Genomic DNA, 19,583 nt, shown 5'->3' with positions numbered 1-19,583 from the left:
TGTGCTTACTTGTTTAAGGTGTGTACTCTTTGCCTTTTTTTGAATGCTTTCTTATTTTAATTTCTTTTTTCCTTTCCTAATGTTTTTAATTCAATCTACAGGGTACTGTTTAAAGAGCTTTTGCTAGACCAGGCAAAGCAAGTATATATTTGTGATCCTTTGTTATCAACTATCTTGATTGACCTGTCGACGTCTGAAGAGGACCTTGCTCCTTATTTCCAGGGAGTTAGTCTATGTACCTGCTTTGTTGTGATGCCATATATAGAGAAATATGTATTTTCTTTGGATTTCAAGCTGTTGATGAAATTTAAGTTATTAGTTTCTTGTGTTAGGTTTCTTAAATTTTTTGTTTACTTTCTCAATTTCAAAGGGCATTGGTCTACTTGTTTAACTAATGTGGTGAAATGCCAGACAACTTTTATGAATAGCCTTCTCAGAATGCACGAACAGTCTAAATTGTAAGTCATTATACTTCATATCGTTTCCTTCTTTCTTCCTAATTGTTGATTGTAAGTCATTCTTTATATCGTTGACTGTAGGGCATGTACGAGGACGGTTGCATTGATTGAAACTCTTTGTCGTTCCTAAATTGAAAAAGGATATAGAGTGGAAATTTCTCAACCAACCCATTCCTATGCAAAAGGATTCGCACTCTTGTGGCTGGCACGTAGTCGCAAATTTCTGGAAGTTCCTCCTTTCCAAGTACACTTATTTTGACAGAGCTCTGTGTAAGTTTCTTGTGTCACTATAATATAATTTCTCTATGTTCATTTCATGAGAGATCTGCATTATTCTAATTGACTTTTATGTATTTTTGTAGTCTGTTCGCTCAGACGATTTCTGGCTGTGGAGTGTTCGGGAAAAGTCAATAAACATTATCCTCAATAATGCAATTATGCCTGATGACCTTGACTCGCCACTTCCACTAGTTGCTGGCACTAGTGCATTAAAGAAGAGAAAAAAGATGTTTCATTCCCCTATTAAGCATTTCAACTAAAGAGGAAGCTTCCATTTGCAAGCAAGGGCAAGGACAAGGCAGGCAAGGTGCCAACAAAGGAGACAAAGGAGGAGGCAAAGGTTGAGTCAAAGGAGGAGGCCAAGGATGAGTCAAGGGAGGAGGCTAAGACTAAGTCAAAGGAGGAGGCCAAGGCTGAGGCTACAGAGCCCGAAACCGCTTAGAAGCATTTTGTATATGTCCAGAGAGACAACGTTGTAAAGATTCTGTATTTTTATTGAGCTCGGCTCATTTTTGTATAAACATTCTATATTTTTATTGAGCCCTACTCATTTTTGTATTTTGTGAGTATTGTGCTTTTCCACCATAATAAAATAGATTGTTGAGAATTTTTATTCTCATAACTTATCTTTGGTTAAAACTAAATTTTAAAGACATTTGCTTCAAAATTGTTATGAGTACTTTGTAGAGTAGACACATGTCTAGTTAAAAAAATTTCATCACATTAGTCATTGCTAAGATACAACAGTTCAGTACAAGTCTTACAATGACTTCTACTGGGCCTAAGTCCCTCAATACAAGACCTTTCCAATTCTCACGATAGATTTTTCCTCCATCTTCTTCTCTGGGTTGTTCATCTGAAGAATTCTTTGATGCACCTCTTTGGCTTCATCTATCAGTTTATCTACATCTTTAAGGTCTTTCTTGAAGCTTTCAGATATCTGGATAGGTTGATCACCTATATCCCCAACAGAGGAATAGGAGTCATCATCAGAAGAAATAACTAAAATAACTGGCCTAGCAACCTTGCTAGGAACAGTTCTCTCATTAGAAGAATTTGCATCCATGGGCAGCTTTTGTATAGAGCTTATAAGTTGTAAGATAGTATGTTCTCAATTCCCTTATGGACTAGTCTTTATATACTATTTTGGATGGACTCGGAAACCATCAACATAAAAAAACCATGTGTTGTAAATATATGTGCCACTAAACCATTTTGGAATAGGAACCCTAGTACCTACACCGAGCTAACCATTATTGTGCACATACAAGACAACTTTAGAGTAAATTTATTGAGTTATAACTTTAATATAAAAATCTAAATTCATAGTTGTTTTACAAGACAAAAATTCATTGCTCGGTACACTTTTTTGAGGGCAAGGACTTTATAAAATTAACATACTTGAAGTAGCTTCAAAAATCACAAAATTCAAAATCCCATTAATTGAGCGATATACCATCAACATCCCAATCGGGATCTACCAAGGTCTTTGGCTCTAGTCGTTTTCGAATCTTCCTCTATTGTTCACCTTGAATTGTGCTCTACTAATATCCTCACCTCCCACGATATTGAGGTGCTCTCTAATATTTAGGAGGCTCCAATGTCTACTTGCACCTACAACTTCCACAAACCACTTAGCAACCGAACGCATATGTCGAGAGGCAAAACAACTTGTTTATCTGCTTGCATTGGGACCCAACAACTATTATTCTTCATCCACCGCTCCTAATAGAAGCGTATGTGTAGTGTGGCATAAGCTTTGAGATACCGAAATGAGACACTAGATTCTACTATATTGCACTTGAATGTGTCATCGTTATGTATCCCTTTTACAGTCCTCCACTGATCTCCAAGCAAGGCTACCATGTCATCACCTAATACCTTCTTGCACACAAACATGGTACGTGTTTGTGAGAAACAAAATTGATTGAACATCTTGGCAAAAAGATGTATTGGGCATACCCAACTAAGACTCAAAGATCGAGAGGGCTTTGCAAACTTCAAAAACCCTTGTATATCACAAAGCATCTTTGATTTCATAACCATTACAGTCCAAGCATCTGGAATTGGCCATTCTATAGAAGATAGGGGTGGACATGTGATTATCTATAGCTTACCAAACCCACCATCTTGCTTTGGCACCAAATAGGAGTGCCGGTAAAAGAAGACCTTTTCCTTAAGAAGTTCTGCACTTGTTTTACAAGAAAACATTGCCTAACCAATGTCTGCATGCAATGCTTAAAATGTTCCGGTAAGGCTTTCCAATGGCTGCTCCTCATCATGTTTGAAGGAAAAATATCTGCAAACAAGAAATAAGTTGACTTAGATTGAAACATCTCTATCAAAAAATCTCACATGCCCCTTTCCACCTGCGATACTTACAATTGCATGGAAATCGAGTTTGTTGGCAAAGATGGATATCTCGTGCTGTGTAAAAATGTTGTACCGTGGCCACTAGTTTTCCATTGCTTGCCTTCTTGAAGCCTTGTAATAAATGACCTTCCCAATGGTTCTCTAGTACATTTTGTCATCGAACTCAGTGAGGCCCGATTATAGCAGGCTGTAGATAAACCCAAGCGCTCTTACGAAATGCCTCTCCCACCCAAGCACCATCATCGTCCTTCTTGTTATGCAAGGATATCTCCTCAATCTTGTCTTTTGGTCTTCTTGGTGCGGCCATATCTTCTTGAAAGCTAGAGTAGAAAGGTTAGGGTTAGAGTAAAATGGAAAGAGATGTGTAGACTAGGGTTTTACGGGAGCCTTGAAGATGAAAGAGATGGAGCCTTGAAGATGAAAGAGATGGAGCTCCGAGAAGGGAGGGAGATTAAGATGGAGGAGAAAGTTTAGGGTTTCGGGCTTTGATGGTTTCATTAGGGTTGGGAAAATGAGATAGAGATGGAAGAGAAAGGGAGGAAGAGTTTAATTTGGATGTTCAAGAGGGAAAGCGGACTTGAAAATGAAATTTTTGATTACAATGAAATTTGAGATGGGTTTTTGGGGGGAAATGTGAGTTTTGGGGGGATCTCAAAAATTTCAAAATTTTAAGGGATTTTTGAACCACAAAAATGGTGGGACCATACCTACCCTAAACCCCCTACTTTTTTAAAGGGACAAGTGTAATTATTAGTACTACTGAAAGCCTAGTCCCCCTCCCTACTATAGCCTAGTCTCCCTCCCTATATTCAAAGGAGACCAAATGTGCACACTTTCAAAGCAGTGCGAGAGACCTTCATTTTGGGGTTTGCACCTACGGGCCCAAATGGAGCCCCATCATCCAACTATTCCAATTGGAACAAAAACCAGAGAAAACCTTATGCCACTATATCGCACACATTAAGTACCTCGATTCGTGTTGCGAAGAGAGGGGAAAATTGAGTGACAAGCACTTAATTTCCTCTTGGGCTTGCACAATCCAAGGCTTCACAACCACATGTTGGTCAAGGAGCCCTCCACCTTTGATGAGGCCTGTAAATGGGTGATCTTTCTCAATGACAACATGCGAGAAAGTTATTTCATGCAATTGGCAGACCATGCCAATGACAACCCAAAGCTCATTTGTAACATTACCTACTCTCCTCCAAGGCACCAAGCCGTACTGGTGGCACCACCCCCAAATAACTACTCACACAAAGCGCCACCGTAACCTTCTCCAGTGCCCATCTTTCCATTCCAACCGCTACCTCTCCAGGAAAACCCTATTAATCACGTAAAGATTCAAACTAGGTCCATTGCTAACCCCTAGAGCCCATGCTCTCCACCACCCCTGCGGTGCCCATATAACACATCATCTCTCTTTGCTGATGCCGCACAAGGACCCTAAACCAAGTGTGCACACTATAGGTACACCTACAGGGAGACCACCTGTTCAGTGTTTCCTCCACCAGGGACCCCATAGAGTGGCTGAATGCCCTCAAAAGAAAAGCATGTCCATGACACCACAATGTCACGTTGTGGAATCGACCATTACTTCAAGGATTTCCCTTTGCAATCCGTTTCTCACTCCACAGTGGAAGGCATGTCATCCCTCAACATGTTGAGCGTTCAACATGGGAGGATATCCACTATCCCCTTGAATGCTGTCACACGGTTATAGTCCAAACTCAAGAAATCCAAGCAGTCCAACACCTTAGCTACATAATGTGCCCCATCTCAAAAGAAACAACACTCTAAGATCATTGGCCAAGGTGAGGATCGGGTTAGCATCTGCATTGGCTCAACACAGACCATATCATCCTCCTATGGGAGCAATGATCATGCCGAAATACAACTCCCCCACGCAACGCCTGAAAAACTCGCCAAACAACAAAAATGGTTGGCCGCATATCCCAATGCCATCCTCAGAAAGCAACGTCTTCAGGAGGCCCAAGCATTGGTAGAGCACTACCATACTCAACTAGAACCGCCGCCCATTTTTGTGACCTCCTTTGACCTAGTACCTAAGTGCTTGCCACCCCCCATTCTTACTCAATGTTCAGGACAAGAACCCTAACTTCCACACCAAGTAAGGCAACAGCCCCGCTTATGCTCAAGACCAAGGAAGATCTGTTCACCAACATGATGTTAACAAAAGAAGATCTTACCCCACATGTGTCTCCTAATCCTCCAATGCCTATTCCACAGGCGGCCAAGCCCAAATCCCACGTTCACATCGAACAACTCAATGTGAGCAATGACCCAGAGTCTAACAAAGACTCATGAGGTACACACAAAAAATTTATTGAGGTATTTTACCCTCCTACGGTACCCAAATCTCTACTTCCACCCTCATCAGATAAGGACCACACTGGTCCACCTTATGATCAAGGCCCTACACCTATAGAAGCTCATCTCAATGTGACTTGGCCGGCCTCTTAGCTTTCATTTTCTCCCAAATCCAAATGCCCATTGGAACCTTGTTAAAAGGCAAAACAAATTTATGGAATGACCTTAGGGATTGTATGGAATGAAAACTATAGGCTTATGTGGAGGAGAGAGCTAACTCAGATTCCTCGGATGAATCTGAACCCCATCATCCTCTTGAACTACTCCATCACAACCCACAACCCAAAGGCGCACCAACAATTCGAGTAAATGCGCTAGGCCACTACTTTGAAGGTGATGACACAAATGCATACTTGTCCATTTCCTATAATAGACATGTGGTCAAAGACATCCTAGATGGAGGTGATGGCGTAAGCATCCTCACAAGAACATGCTGCGAAAACTGGGGCAAACCACACCTTGATCCCACCACATTGGTGAAAAATCTTGTGGACAAGAAATCTGCATAACCCTTGGGCCTAACGCATGACCTCAACGTAAAAGTCTGTGACATGACCTTCAACCTCGCATTTGTAGTCATAGACTTTTGTAAAGCTTCCTATAACAACATCCTGGGTAGATTTTTCATGCAACAAACACAACTGATCCATGATTGGGACACACATCATGTCTACCTCTACAAAGGAACTCCAATGCTCAAAGTAAATTTATATACCTGGCACTCACATCCCATGGCCAGAGATCCCTTTGTGGAAAGACTCTATGACCACCACTTGGAGCGACAATCTCTTTGTTTGTGATGCTTATCATAAGGCCCTTGATGACACATGGGTGCCATACTACGTGGTCGCTCTGTGACCACCACGACTGGCTGAAAATCCTTTTGCTACACTTGATACCCTCCTAGATTGCAAACTTGGCATGCAATTTGTGCTCCCCCAACGGCCAGTCTCTCATGAACCCTATAAGGTCCTTGCCTTGCTTAAAATTTTGTGTGTAAGCATAGCTCCCCAACACAAAACGACCACCGTTTGGGTCTGGCTAGATTTCCCCTTTGGCAGAAATATGCAAAGAAAACGTGCCTTGATGTCTCTCATAGCAAGCCACAATCATTTGCCATGGGAAACATGGGTCTCCTTCTAGGCAAACCATCTCTTCACAATGCCCATGCCAAAATTTAATTTCGTAGTGGACAATGTATACAAAGCCTTGGGTCTTTTACACAAACTATCCATATTGTCTCTAACCCATTGGCTTCTAAGTTGTATGTGGTTCCCACAGGGGTGAGACAAAAGAAGTAGCCATTCTTGGAGGAAGCTGGGTCGAGAACGCTATAAGTACAATCAACTCAGCTACCCTCAAGCTTCCCCATGGCAATGTAACGATGATTCTCTGGGATGGGGAGTGCATTGAATCTGATCCTCTACCTGCACACCAACTACTTCCACAATGGGTACTCTCACACCCCACCCCCACAATAACACCACCCCTAGACTTCCACCTGAACTACACCCACCAAGAATATGGATTGGACTCCTGAGTGACTGAGAATGTTCTACAATGGTGGCAAGCCCACATCTACCCCATTCTCCACACCAATCTCATAATCTTGGAGGCATGGAAAACTCTTGGAGGCATGGAAAACCCACACTTACACAAGAAAACAATAACATTCAAACTTCACACAAAATGTGTTTAATGAGTGTTGGGTATTTCATTCTTTAAATCTCTATTGGAAATAACTAGTTGGAGTGCAGATTTCATGTCATAGATGCAGGAGCATTCCAAGAAGGCCGGATTATCATTGGAAAAGAGTGGAGTGATACCACTCTCTGCCAAATCAATTAGCGCGAAGAAATGGCCACCATGGAAATCAATGGCAAAAAAGTCACCATCCTCTTATGTCCCCAAGAGGAAATCATACACACACCCTCACCCTTGACTGCCCTTCCCCCTCATGTCCAATCCTCATCACTGATAGTCTCCCATGTTCCCCCACCCCATGCCTCACCAAAGTTGATCAAAAGACCACTGTCGACACCATCCAACAATGATAATTACGCCTCATCGTCGACATTCCCCCTCAACTCTACATCCTCGACCACCCACACCGCAAGCACCCCGACCTCTTATCTTTATCTCATGAAAATCAATGGTAGGTTCCCAAGCATCTTCTTATAGCTCACAGGTTCTACGTTGACTACACAGAACTCTGGATCCCCAAACGGCCATCTTTGAAACCCAAGCACAAGAAGCTAACTAATCCAACTCTGGATCCCCAAACGGCCATCTTTGAAACGACCTCTCATGAAAATCAATGGTAGGTTCCCAAGCATCTTCTTATAGCTCACAGGTTCTACGTTGACTACACAGAACTCTGGATCCCCAAACGGCCATCTTTGAAACCCAAGCACAAGAAGCTAACTAATCCAACAAAAACCAACCCCACGTCAAAGCTTCAACATTGTGGCTAGTCCCCAATTGCCTATTACAAGCACAAGGCTACTATGAAGGCAGCACTCACCTCTAGCTACCTAAGAACGTCGCCTGTGCTTATTTGCCACAACAACTCTCCAAGGAGCTATACCAAAAGTCCCCATGGCCGAATGTTAGTAGTAGGCAACCCCAAGCATAGCACAACCAACAATGCTGGGTGCCTACCAATGTGCTCAAAGCTCAAGGCTTCCATGAAGGCAACACACACATGTGGCTCCCAAATCCACAATCCAAAGCCTCTCCTCATCAGCGTGCAACAACCTACTCATCTTTCCAAGCCTCGCGTCGACAAAAACCAAGGAAGCCTCATTAACCACATGCCTTCATCACTCGACAACGATGGGTGCCCAAATGTCTCTTATACGCCCAAGGCTTCATTGATGGCAACTCCATCATTTGGCTCTCATGAATGGCATTACACTCACCACTTTTCCCAAACCATATAAACCAAGCTCGTACCTATCCAATTGACGTAGATGGTTTGGTGCCCAAATGGGCCAACCAATCCCCTCTTCAACTAAATCATACGGACTTGCCCACACCCAACCCATGGGCACTCAAAAGCTCAATTCGCCCACTCCTTCAAACAACGGAGCCTCGTACCCGACAATCTACCCTGCCACTTGACTTCGTCTCACCAAACGAAAAGGTAGTGCTATAAATGTCAGAGCTTATATCGCCACTCAAAGAAAAACTCAAGGGTAAGCTCACAAATTTAGCCAAATGGGATACTCAGTACAAAACCCTCTTCAGGGGTGCTGATTAATAAACACATATAAGTCCTCACCCACATGAGGACCGAAACCAAAAAAAAAGTGTCTCTAGGTGATTTAGGAATATCTAGGTGATTAGGACCACGTGCATACTTTTTGTCCTTACCCATCCATGCACAACACCTACAATTCTCATAGGACTCTATCCTATGTGCACACACCGCACAAAGCCTCATCATCGACAGCCATCTAGGTACATTTTTGGATGGGGGACCATGGTGGGTGCATGCTTAGTCAATGGTATGATCCATCGCCGCACCTGGATCTTCTTAATCACCCACGCTTTACCCAATAACTATGCTTGACACCTAATCCATCCTACCCATCATCACTTCTTCTTATGCTCAATATCTATGGATCCTCGCCCCATCGACTGCCACTCCTATCAACACCCATATCCTAGTTCCATGAACTACAGTGATAGAAGAAGCAAAAGCACCAAAAGAAAAAGAGAGAACACCACAACCGGATAACTCAACATCCACGGGAACCAAGATACCCATTATGATTTCTTAACAATGATGCTAGAGCTTCATTTACATCACCATCAACATACATCATCTCGAAGCATAGGAGGTTTCCATGCACATTGCCTCCTTGTCCCTCCGAAATTGTTCCCCTCACCACTTGCTTACTAACACCATTATTTTACTAACCCCTCCTTAACAATACCACCTACCACTTGGATATTAGTCATTAAGTATTCCACGCTAATCTACTCATTCAAGTACTTTGACTCCTCTAAGAAGGATGTCCTGCCACCACAAAGCCAACAAAAAAGAAAAAACACCAAAAATAAAATAAAGAGAATTATTGCGCACCAACAAAGAAAGCAAATTCATAAGAGCCCATAAGACTAGCTGGATACTTATTACCCCAGTACTCCGCTAACTTTTTTCCATTTTCCTAACTCCCCCACTCCCTCTCATTTTCGGAGAGACAAGAAAATTGACCAAGTGTGACACTTCCCAGCATGCCCTCAACAACCTCTTACTGATCACAAGGACGCTAATGAGTTTAGGAAGGGGAGTATGTTAACCACATATTACACTTTTCTACAACAACTATGTCCGCACACTTATGTAATGGGCACTTGCATTATATCCTATCATTTGATGAGGGAAACGCCCTAAAGACCCTCCCAAGTATTTAGCTTCGAAGGGTATACAAGAGGATCTTGGTCAATTGACCAAACCATAGACAAAAGCCTTGTTACTATGTTTTGGGCGGCTCGGGTCACTTACTCATGACATCCTAGTGGGAAAAGCCTTGGAACTATAAAAGCCAATTTCTCTTGTTTGTAACTCATTCTCCCATTTGTGCAATGAGTGCTCTCTCTCTCTCTCTCTCTCTCTCTCTCTCTCTCTCTCTCTCAACTCTAATCTAGCATGTGTGGTGTGCTTAGGATTAGGGTTTGGGAGTGATTAGTGCTAATCACTTGTTCTCTCATACTTCCCTCTTACTTCTTATGTCCCTTTCTTGAGTGATTAGACTACCATCCTAATTATCTTCAGTATAGATCCCACAAGATCTTCGCAAGGGAGGTTGCACCACATGTTGGATTAGAGCAACCATCTTGGTGTGACGAGTGCGAGAGCAGGGCGGTGACTAGTGGCTATGGTGAAGCTCTTGAGCCGAGATCGAGCTCGGTGGATCCACAACTTCCCATGATACGTTAGGTCTTAGTTTTATGCTTGCCTATTGCTCTTGCTAGTAGCTACCTATAGAGATTTGCTTTTAAATCAAAGGGAAAGAGATTGATTTACCCTGACCCGTGTATCATTTCCTTTGGTTGCCTCTTTAGCTCTTCACACAATGCCCACATTTTTGAAAAGCAATCATCTACCTTTAGATTTATAATTACCTTTATAATAGTATTAAATGAAGAATGAAGAATCTAATCTCTAAGCTCATGCAATTTATGTATAGCTCTAATACCTCATGCTTTGTACTTTTTAACTTAACGATATAGTGCAATATATATTGTTCAAGTACTCTATTGTATAAGCACGATCTATGTTATAGTGGTGTCCATTGTTTTCTCATAATTAGCGTCACAACACTTTCCCACACTATATAGCAAAACTTTAAATCATTGAAGCATACATATTTCAAAATGTAAGATTATAACAAATAATTTAAAGGAGCTTAGATCACATTGAATCTTCACTCCAGTGGAAATAACATATGATAGAAGATTCCTAAGAAAAAATGATCCTTTTCATAATAAAAAGAAAACATAAATTTCTTTTTAGAGAGCTCGAACCACTAGACATCCTTGAGCTTAGCTCTCTCCTCGCTCTCTCTCTCTCTCTCTCTCTCTCTCTCTCTCTCTTCAAACACACACACACACACACACACACACACACACACCCTTCAAAAGACAATCCAAAAAGAACTAAAAAAGGCATGTATTCCCACTTCAAGCTACTACTCAAACATAAAAATGGAGGAGTAAAGAAGGGCTTAAAGATACAATGTCTTGTTCTCTACAAGTTTCCTATATACACTTCTTCGAATTCTAAGTGCACCAACATGTTTAAAATTGACCCACAAAATGGGAAAAATAGTTTTACACCAATCTCCAAAATAAATTACATCACACAATGAAAGTAGTTTGATATCTAGGTCTCTTATTTAAGTTCCACTACAAATGGCATTTAAAAATATAAAAATAGATTTAGGAAATATTATTGGATATCAAAAGGGATCACTATGGAGGATGAAATGTCATCATCATGGTGGAGTGTGTAGAAGATAGATGAAGCCAGGAGAGAAAGCGATCATACAAGTAGCTATGGAGGATGAAATATCATCAACATGATGAAGTGTGTAGAAGATAGATGAAACAAGGAGAGAGAGGGGGAGAGAGATCCTCAATCCAAGCCAGCAAGTTTGTACCACACAAGAATGATTGTAGTATGATAATACTCACACCAAGTACAATGTTTGTAGTATGATAATACTCACACCAAGTACAAAGTTTTTATAGGTATCAAGGCCTTATTTTTTGACCCTAAATAAGAGGGTGTTCACATATAGTATGTTCGCACCACTAAGACACTTGACCAGACTCCAAACAAACTCTTAAATACCCAACAAATATAGATTGGTTCATCTTTTCAATGTGTCATAGAATTGATTAAACATGTCTTGAATTAGTGGAAGGTCCATAGATTGCAGTTAAAAAAGGATGTAAAATGCCACACATTTTATATAACAAGAAGTTCAATGTGTAGGGATGGAGCCTTATATGTTTTTCTAGTATCCACAAGTTACATTGTACAACTTTATTCGTGGACAATTTTTTGAAGAAACTTGGGATATAAATTGAAAGGTTGCTATGAAGCATTTTTATGGCAATAAAGTCATGGTAGAGAAGTTAGGACATAAAACAGGCGATCATTCGTTTTGCCAATGAGAAAAAGGGCTCATGTTTGAAGGGCGAAAGCATGCTTTTATTTCTTTGACAAGCTATTTGTTGATTGTTTACGAGCTTTTAGAAGGACTGAATTTTGGATGGGCGAGGGCTCGTCTTCTAGCCTCCCTCCCTTCATCGCCTCTCATCATGGCCCTCACGGCCCGTTCCACACAGGAGCGGTCGCATTGCTCCCCTGGCTGGACGAGGACCCTTCCCACCTTCCAGTCTTGGACTATGTACTTGAGGTTGGTGTTCTGTTCTGCCCGCTGTGGGAGGCCTAGCATGGGCACCCCCATGTGCAAGCTCTCCAGGGTGGAGTTCCAGCCGCAGTGAGTGAGGAAGGCGCGCACGGCAGCGTGGGCAAGGACAGCAAGCTGTGGGGCCCACGAGATGATAAGGCCCCTACCTTGGGAAACCCTCGGGCAAAAGGTCCTCTACTCCGTTGCCTTTGACAGCATCGGGGCGGATGACCCACAGGAAACGCTCCCCGCTGGCCTCTATGCCAAGGGCCAGCTCTCGGAACACCTCATCTTCCAGGGAGGCAACGCTGCCAAAAGCGACGTACAGCACAGAGTATTTCTCCTGCTGGTCTAGCCAGGTTAGGCAAGAGATGTCTTCCGAGAGCAGGCTGGCAGGGTGGGGGCCTGATGAGGTACAAGATGAGATCAAGGGGCCGATAGGGTCTATGCAGATTCAGGCGTGCTTTCTCAGAGCGTCCACGGTAGAGCTCTCCAGCTCGTAGAACGTGGGGACGAGTATTCGGTCGGCGTCTTTCGAATGCTGGAAGACGGAGCGAAAGAAGTGGTACAAAGGGCCCTGCAATTCGTTGCCACCGAACACTTTAGGCATATCAGTGATGAGGAAGGGGGACACTCCAGGGATGAAATCCACTGTCTTTTCTTGTGATCCTGCACAACAATACATCATATTAAGCTCTCCGATCCCCTATCGTCAGTGAATTTAGTCTAAAGCCTACATGGTTCTTAATCGAGCCATACCTGACTCCACTGGGAGGTAGCCTCTGGCCACTAGTTGTGGAACGTGGTAGCCCATCGAGAACACAGAAGCTGAGCAGGTCCACACCTCGACTCTAGGCAGGCCATACTTGACGGCCACTTGGTGGCTCCAGTGCAAAAAGCTGTCCACGATCATGCAAGAGGGGGGGTCCTCCTGCATGAGCCTCTTCAGAAGGTCTTCCAGGCCCTCTCGCATGAGAGGTAGGGAGGCCATGACGTGGTCAGGCGAGAGCTGCTGCTTGTGGTCGGAGGGCATGGCGTCCGGTACTACCTCGACGCGGTACTTGAGGTGCCCGCCCAGCTTTGCATTGTTGCTGCGGGATAAGAGGGAGTTGCTGCGGGCAGTGTGAACAAGGGTGACGGAGATGCCCGAGGCGGTCAAATAGTCTGCTATGGAGATGAAGGGGTTAATGTGGCCTTGAGAAGGCATAGGGAAGAGGACCACATGAGGAGCACGGGCAGCAGACATGTCTGCAGCTAGCAACACCTTGGTAGGAAGGGGATTTAGAGGTAACTTGATTGTAGGCGACGTCGCCTTTCGTAGCTATTTATAACATCCCACGTGTTGGATGGCGAACGCGAGTCATCCACGATGCTTCCTCCGCACCTTCAATTGCGTGCAACAGTGTTCTGCATATCAGTCTATCATCCCAGTTCTTTTTCAATCATATAAAACAACAGCTGTTGGTTGCCCTTCTCTGTTCGCTCTTTTTTATTTTTTCCCTTATAAAAACCAAGAAAAAGCATTTTTGTCGAATTTTAGATTATCTCTCTCTTCTCCCTCTTTTTTCTCTCTCTTCCATTTGCTCTCTTAAAATAAGACTTATCCTCCATGTTACTTGTGTTAGAGTCGTCCAATGGGAACTCCGCCTTCACCTTGAGCATGCTCAAGCACTCATCCATGCGGAGGCCACATGACTTTTCAATGTCATGCAAAAAAAATGAAAATCTGCCCCCCTACCACAACCGAACATAGAGAGTTAATATCTATCTTAGGAAAGGGGGAAGAAAGATTTTCATCTTTAATTGCTATGCTACTTCCACTGGTCTCAAAGTGGCATGGATTTTTCATCTTTAATTGCTATGCTACTTCCACTGGCCTCAAAGTGGCATGGATTTTCTATGAGCCCTAGCGCACATTCTGGAAATTGTTTTGTGACGATCAGGCTTTCACTTACACCTATGTGCGGCGCTACACTCCGAGGCTCTTCCTTATTGTGGATGAATTCTCCAAGGCACAGTTATGGCATTTCGACCTCCTTTTCCTTCTCTCCTTCTAAAAGGAAGAAAACAAAGCATGCCTGATAGGAACGCGATAGTGTCCAAATTTCATTGTGATTGCTTCAAATCTTCTGAGCCGCTTTTGGAAGAATGGCCTTTCATTGTGTGGTTGATGTACTCTAGGAGGTTGGAGGGAACCCATAATCTGTCTCATCGGTGGCCAAAGAGACAGAGTGTGGCTTGATGTGGGTGTCCATGTAAGATAATGTGTTCACAAATAATTCTTTATGGAGGCGGAGTGTGGATATCCAATAGATCTCATGAGTGAACATTACGTGCAAGTGTGTGGCCATTGGAAACTCGCTCTCATGGAGGAAGTCCATGAAGCATTTGTAGGTAGCCATGTGCTCTGAAGCTCGACTGTGGAGTGCCTTGTGCTCTTAAGAATGAGTGAAAAATGACACATAAGGCCTTCAAAGTACTATTTATACAAGATAGAGCGGCCATTTACACTGGACCAAAAAAAAGAGGAAAAAAATGTTGATTTTCTAAAAGACGAAACCACCTCTTCAAGAAACCAGACAAAATATTTAAACACCAAATTATCTCCAAAAAAAAATTATACAAATTGCGGGGATAGTTGAAGGTGGCTAGGCGATGTAGTAGTGTTTTCTGCAGCGGCAGATGGCACCTAGTTCAAAAAAAGCAAAGTTGATGTAGGAGGAGCTGCCAGCTTGCTGATCAACAGAGAGGCGGTTATATGGGCAGCATCATGATGAAGAGATGCAATGGAAAAACTTATAATGGTGATGCCATGCATCATTCAGAAAAAAACACTGCAATCCTGGAGTTGCAATGAAAACGCAGAAGCATGGTGATGCTTTAAAAAAAGTCAACAGCATTGAAGAAACAAACCAAAGCTCTGATACTATATTGGATTATCACAAGTGATCATACAAGCAGCTATGGAGGATGAAATATCATCAACATGATGAAGTGTGTAGAAGATAGAAGAAACAAGGAGAGAGAGGGGGAGAGAGATCCTCAATCCAAGCCAGCAAGTTTGTACCACACAAGAATGATTGTAGTATGATAATACTCACACCAAGTACAATGTTTGTAGTATGATAATACTCACACCAAGTACAAAGTTTTTATAGGTATCAAGGCCTTATTTTTTGACCCTAAATAAGAGGGTGGTCACATACAGTATGTTCACACTTGACCAGACTCCAAACAAACTCTTAAATACCCAACAAATATAGATTGGTTCATCTTTTCAATGTGTACATAGAATTGATTAAACATGTCTTGAATTAGTGGAAGGTCCATAGATTGCAGTTAAAAAAGGATGTAAAATGCCACACATTTTATATAACAAGAAGTTCAATGTGTAGGGATGGAGCCTTATATGTTTTTCTAGTATCCACAAGTTACATTGTACAACTGTATTCGTGGACCATTTTTTTTTGAAGAAACTTGGGATATAAATTGGAAGGCTGCTATGAAGCATTTTCATGGCAATAAAGTCATGGTAGAGAAGTTCGGACATAAAATCGTTTTGCCAATGAGAAAAAGGGCTCATGTTTGAAGGGTGGAAGCATGCTTTTATTTTTTGACAAGCTATTTGTTGATTGTTTACGAGCTTTTAGAAGGACTGAATTTTGGATGGGCCAATCAAAAGATAACAATATTGACCAAAAGGCCCTTGACCTGCAAGGGACCAGAGTGACAACAGGTCCTAGCCCTAGGAGGGGCGTATGACACGCTACATACGACTGATTTTGTCAAGCTTGGATCAAGCCTGAGAGCTTTGGAGGTCTCACCTTCCCCTGTTTCAAATCATCCACAAGCCTTTGAAGATTAGCTTTGGAGCTTCCTCGGATGGCCTCTTGGGCAAGGTCTCTCCACTCGAGGGCTCGTCTTCTAGCCTCCCCCCCTTCATCGCCTCTCATCATGGCCCTCACGGCCCGTTCCACACAGGAGCGGTCGCATTGCTCCCCTGGCTGGACGAGGGCCCTTCCCACCTTCCAGTCTTGGACAATGTACTTGAGGTTGGTGTTCTGTTCTGCCCCCTGTGGGAGGCCTAGCATGGGCACCCCCATGTGCAAGCTCTCCAGGGTGGAGTTCCAGCCGCAGTGAGTGAGGAAGGCGCGCACGGCAGCGTGGGCAAGGACAGCAAGCTGCGGGGCCCACGAGATGATAAGGCCCCTACCTTGCGTTCTATCTAGGAAACCCTCGGGCAGAAGGTCCTCTACTCCGTTGCCTTTGATAGCATCGGGGCGGATGACCCACAGGAAACGCTCCCCGCTGGCCTCTATGCCAAGGGCCAGCTCTCGGAACACCTCATCTGTCAAGGAGGCAACGCTGCCAAAAGAGACGTACAGCACAGAGGATTTCTCCTGCTGGTCTAGCCAGGTTAGGCAAGAGATGTCTTCCGAGAGCAGGCTGGCGGGCTGGGGGCCTGATGAGGTAGAAGATGAGATCAAGGGGCCGATAGGGTCTATGCAGATTCCGGCGTGCTTTCTCAGAGCGTCCACGGTAGAGCTCTCCAGCTCGTAGAACGTGGGGACGAGTATTCGGTCGGCGTCTTTCGAATGCTGGAAGACGGAGCGAAACAGGTGGTAGAAAGGGCCCTGCAATTCGTCGACACCGAACACTTTAGGCATATCAGTGATGAGGAAGGGGGACACTCCAGGGATGAAATCCACTGTCTTTTCTTGTGATCCTGCACAACAATACATCATATTAAGCTCTCCGATCCCCTATCGTCAGTAAATTTAGTCTAAAGCCTACATGCTTCTTAATCGAGCCATACCTGACTCCACTGGGAGGTAGCCTCTGGCCACTAGTTGTGGAACGTGGTAGCCCATCGAGAACACAGAAGCTGAGCAGGTCCACACCTCGACTCTAGGCAGGCCATACTTGACGGCCACTTGGTGGCCCCAGTGAAAAAAGCTGTCCACGATCATGCAAGAGGGGGGGTCCTCCTGCATGAGCCTCTTCAGAAGGTCTTCCAGGCCCTCTCGCATGAGAGGTAGGGAGGCCATGAGGTGGTCAGGCGAGAGCTGCTGCTTGTGGTCGGAGGGCATGGCGTCCGGTACTACCTCGACGCGGTACTTGAGGTGCCCGCCCAGCTTTGCATTGTTGCTGCGGGATAAGAGGGAGTTGCTGCGGGCAGTGTGAACAAGGGTGACGGAGATGCCCGAGGCGGTCAAATAGTCTGCTATGGAGATGAAGGGGTTGATGTGGCCTTGAGCAGGCATAGGGAAGAGGACCACATGAGGAGCACGGGCAGCAGACATGTCTGCAGCTACCAACAGCTTGGTAGCAAGGGGATTTAAAGGGTTGACTTGATTGTAGGCGACGTCGCCTTTCGTAGCTATTTATAACATTCCACATGCTGTTGGATGGCGAACGCGATTACGCAAGGCAGGATGTCATCCACGATGCTTCCTCCGCACCTTCAATTGCGTGCAACATAAAACAACAGCTGTTGGTTGCCTTTGCCCTTCTCTCTTCGCTCTTTTTTATTTTTCCCTTTAAAACAAAAAAAAACATTTTTGTTGAATTTTAGTTTCTCTTTCTCTTCTCCCTCTTTTTTCTCTCTCTTCCATTTGCTCTCTTAAAATAAGACTTATCCATAAAACAAAATACTTTTAAGAAAAACAATTCTTTCTCTCTCTCTCTCTTAGGTCCTCTCTTTGGCTCTCTCTTACTCTTTCTAACTCTCTCGCTCTCTCTGGTGGAAGAAAACAACTCGTAAATAAATTGTAGAGTAATAATTAGCATGGTAAAGAGTAAACTTTATACACAACACAAGATTTGGATTCAATTTTACACGAGAGTGATTCCATATTTTCTCTTGGTGTATAAATTATTTGAAATAATTTATGAGACTAAAAATAGTGTGTACTTTTACAAAGATATCAACTTCAACAAAAATAAATTGCTTTATTGAAAGTGTAAACCAAACTACTCTCTCTCTCTCTTTCTCTCTCTAACTAACATGCCATAAAGTAAAATTTACATATAACACAAGATTGGGTCTAATTTACCTCCACACAAAAGTGAGCTCTTGGTGTATTTTAATCATATTGCTTGAAATAACTTGCAAGACTCAAAATAGTGTCCACTTTTACAAAGATGTCGACTTCAATAAAAATAGCTTGTCATAAATGTATATATCTCTTGTAAAAGTCATTTATTTCACTTGAAAACCAACTAAAATTAAATGGCAAATATTTTTACATGATGGCTAGAAGGGTGTAAAAATGCCCTATGCGAGGCTCCGGACAGCCCTTTCTCGCACCCTTCTGGCCTCCTCTTTTTTACATTACAAATCAAACACATGTACTTAAAAGCAACTTTGAACATTGTATTGATATAAAAATTTACATGTGGGATTTGGAAAAATTTACATCGTTTAGCAAAGCTAGTGGAGCAATGTGCTCTTGAAAATGAGTGAAAAACACGTCACTTACAAAGATTCTCTCAACGAGTCACTTACAAAGACTACACACATTCTGCAGCCATGTCATCAAGGGAAAACACGTTTATTTCACTTGAACTAAAGTTAAAAGGTAAATATTACATTACAAATCAAACACATGTACTTAAGAGCAACTTTCAGCATTGTATTGATATAAAAATTTACATTTAGGATTTGGGAATACTCTTTACAAGAGATATTTGTCGCTTCTTAGCTACAGGGAGCTTGCATGTTAGAATCGCAGTGGTAATTTCTCTAGGTGAGTCATGGCCAAGTGACTTGGCAATTCCTAATTGGGCAAGCACCTTGCCTCTATAGCCGCTCCCAAAAGTGATCATGACTAACGACTTTTTAACTAGGATTACAAAATTGGCCAATCGGTCCATAATGGCCACACAGAGTTGCTTTGAGAAGGTCTTTAATGCAAAAAGGGGGAGGCTAGCATTGGGTGTGAATTCTTTGTGTGAATAATCACAAAGTCATTGGATGGGAGGTGTAGTGGGCAAGAGCCGGATATGGTCCTGTAGTAGATCGCGTTCCCCCGCCCTGCATAGCACAACTATCCATCTCTAGCACCCTCTCTTGCTTATCATCTTCGTTTGCATCAGCCTTTGAGTCCAAGTTAATGTTGGACTTGGGCTTGTCAATATTTTGTATTGGAGTTGG

The 19,583-nt window shown here is 43.1% G+C and overlaps 1 protein-coding gene and 1 pseudogene across 2 annotated transcripts; both read right to left on the bottom strand.

Annotated features, from left to right (window-relative positions):
* Positions 1-11,353: 11,353 nt before the first annotated feature.
* On the bottom strand, positions 11,354-13,822 carry LOC147622856 (linamarin synthase 1-like; annotated as a pseudogene). Its single transcript, XR_015269541.1, has 2 exons — positions 13,187-13,822; positions 11,354-13,096 (listed from the first exon to the last, which is right to left on the bottom strand). The product of XR_015269541.1 is annotated as a linamarin synthase 1-like (transcript).
* Positions 13,823-15,699: 1,877 nt separating this feature from the next.
* On the bottom strand, positions 15,700-17,780 carry LOC147622855 (linamarin synthase 2-like). Its single transcript, XM_086822496.1, has 2 exons — positions 17,244-17,780; positions 15,700-17,153 (listed from the first exon to the last, which is right to left on the bottom strand). Exons 1-2 carry the CDS (start codon positions 17,728-17,730, stop codon positions 16,213-16,215), a joined length of 1,428 nt encoding a protein of 475 aa, XP_086678622.1. The 5' UTR covers positions 17,731-17,780; the 3' UTR covers positions 15,700-16,212.
* Positions 17,781-19,583: the final 1,803 nt, after the last annotated feature.

The sequence above is a fragment of the Cibotium barometz genome, chromosome 28, assembly GCF_041138505.1.
Source record: "Cibotium barometz isolate CiBa-2024 chromosome 28, ASM4113850v1, whole genome shotgun sequence".
NCBI classification, from domain to species: Eukaryota; Viridiplantae; Streptophyta; class Polypodiopsida; order Cyatheales; family Cibotiaceae; genus Cibotium; species Cibotium barometz.
Note: the sequence above shows the minus strand (reverse complement) of the source record. Positions and strands in the feature narration are given on the sequence as shown.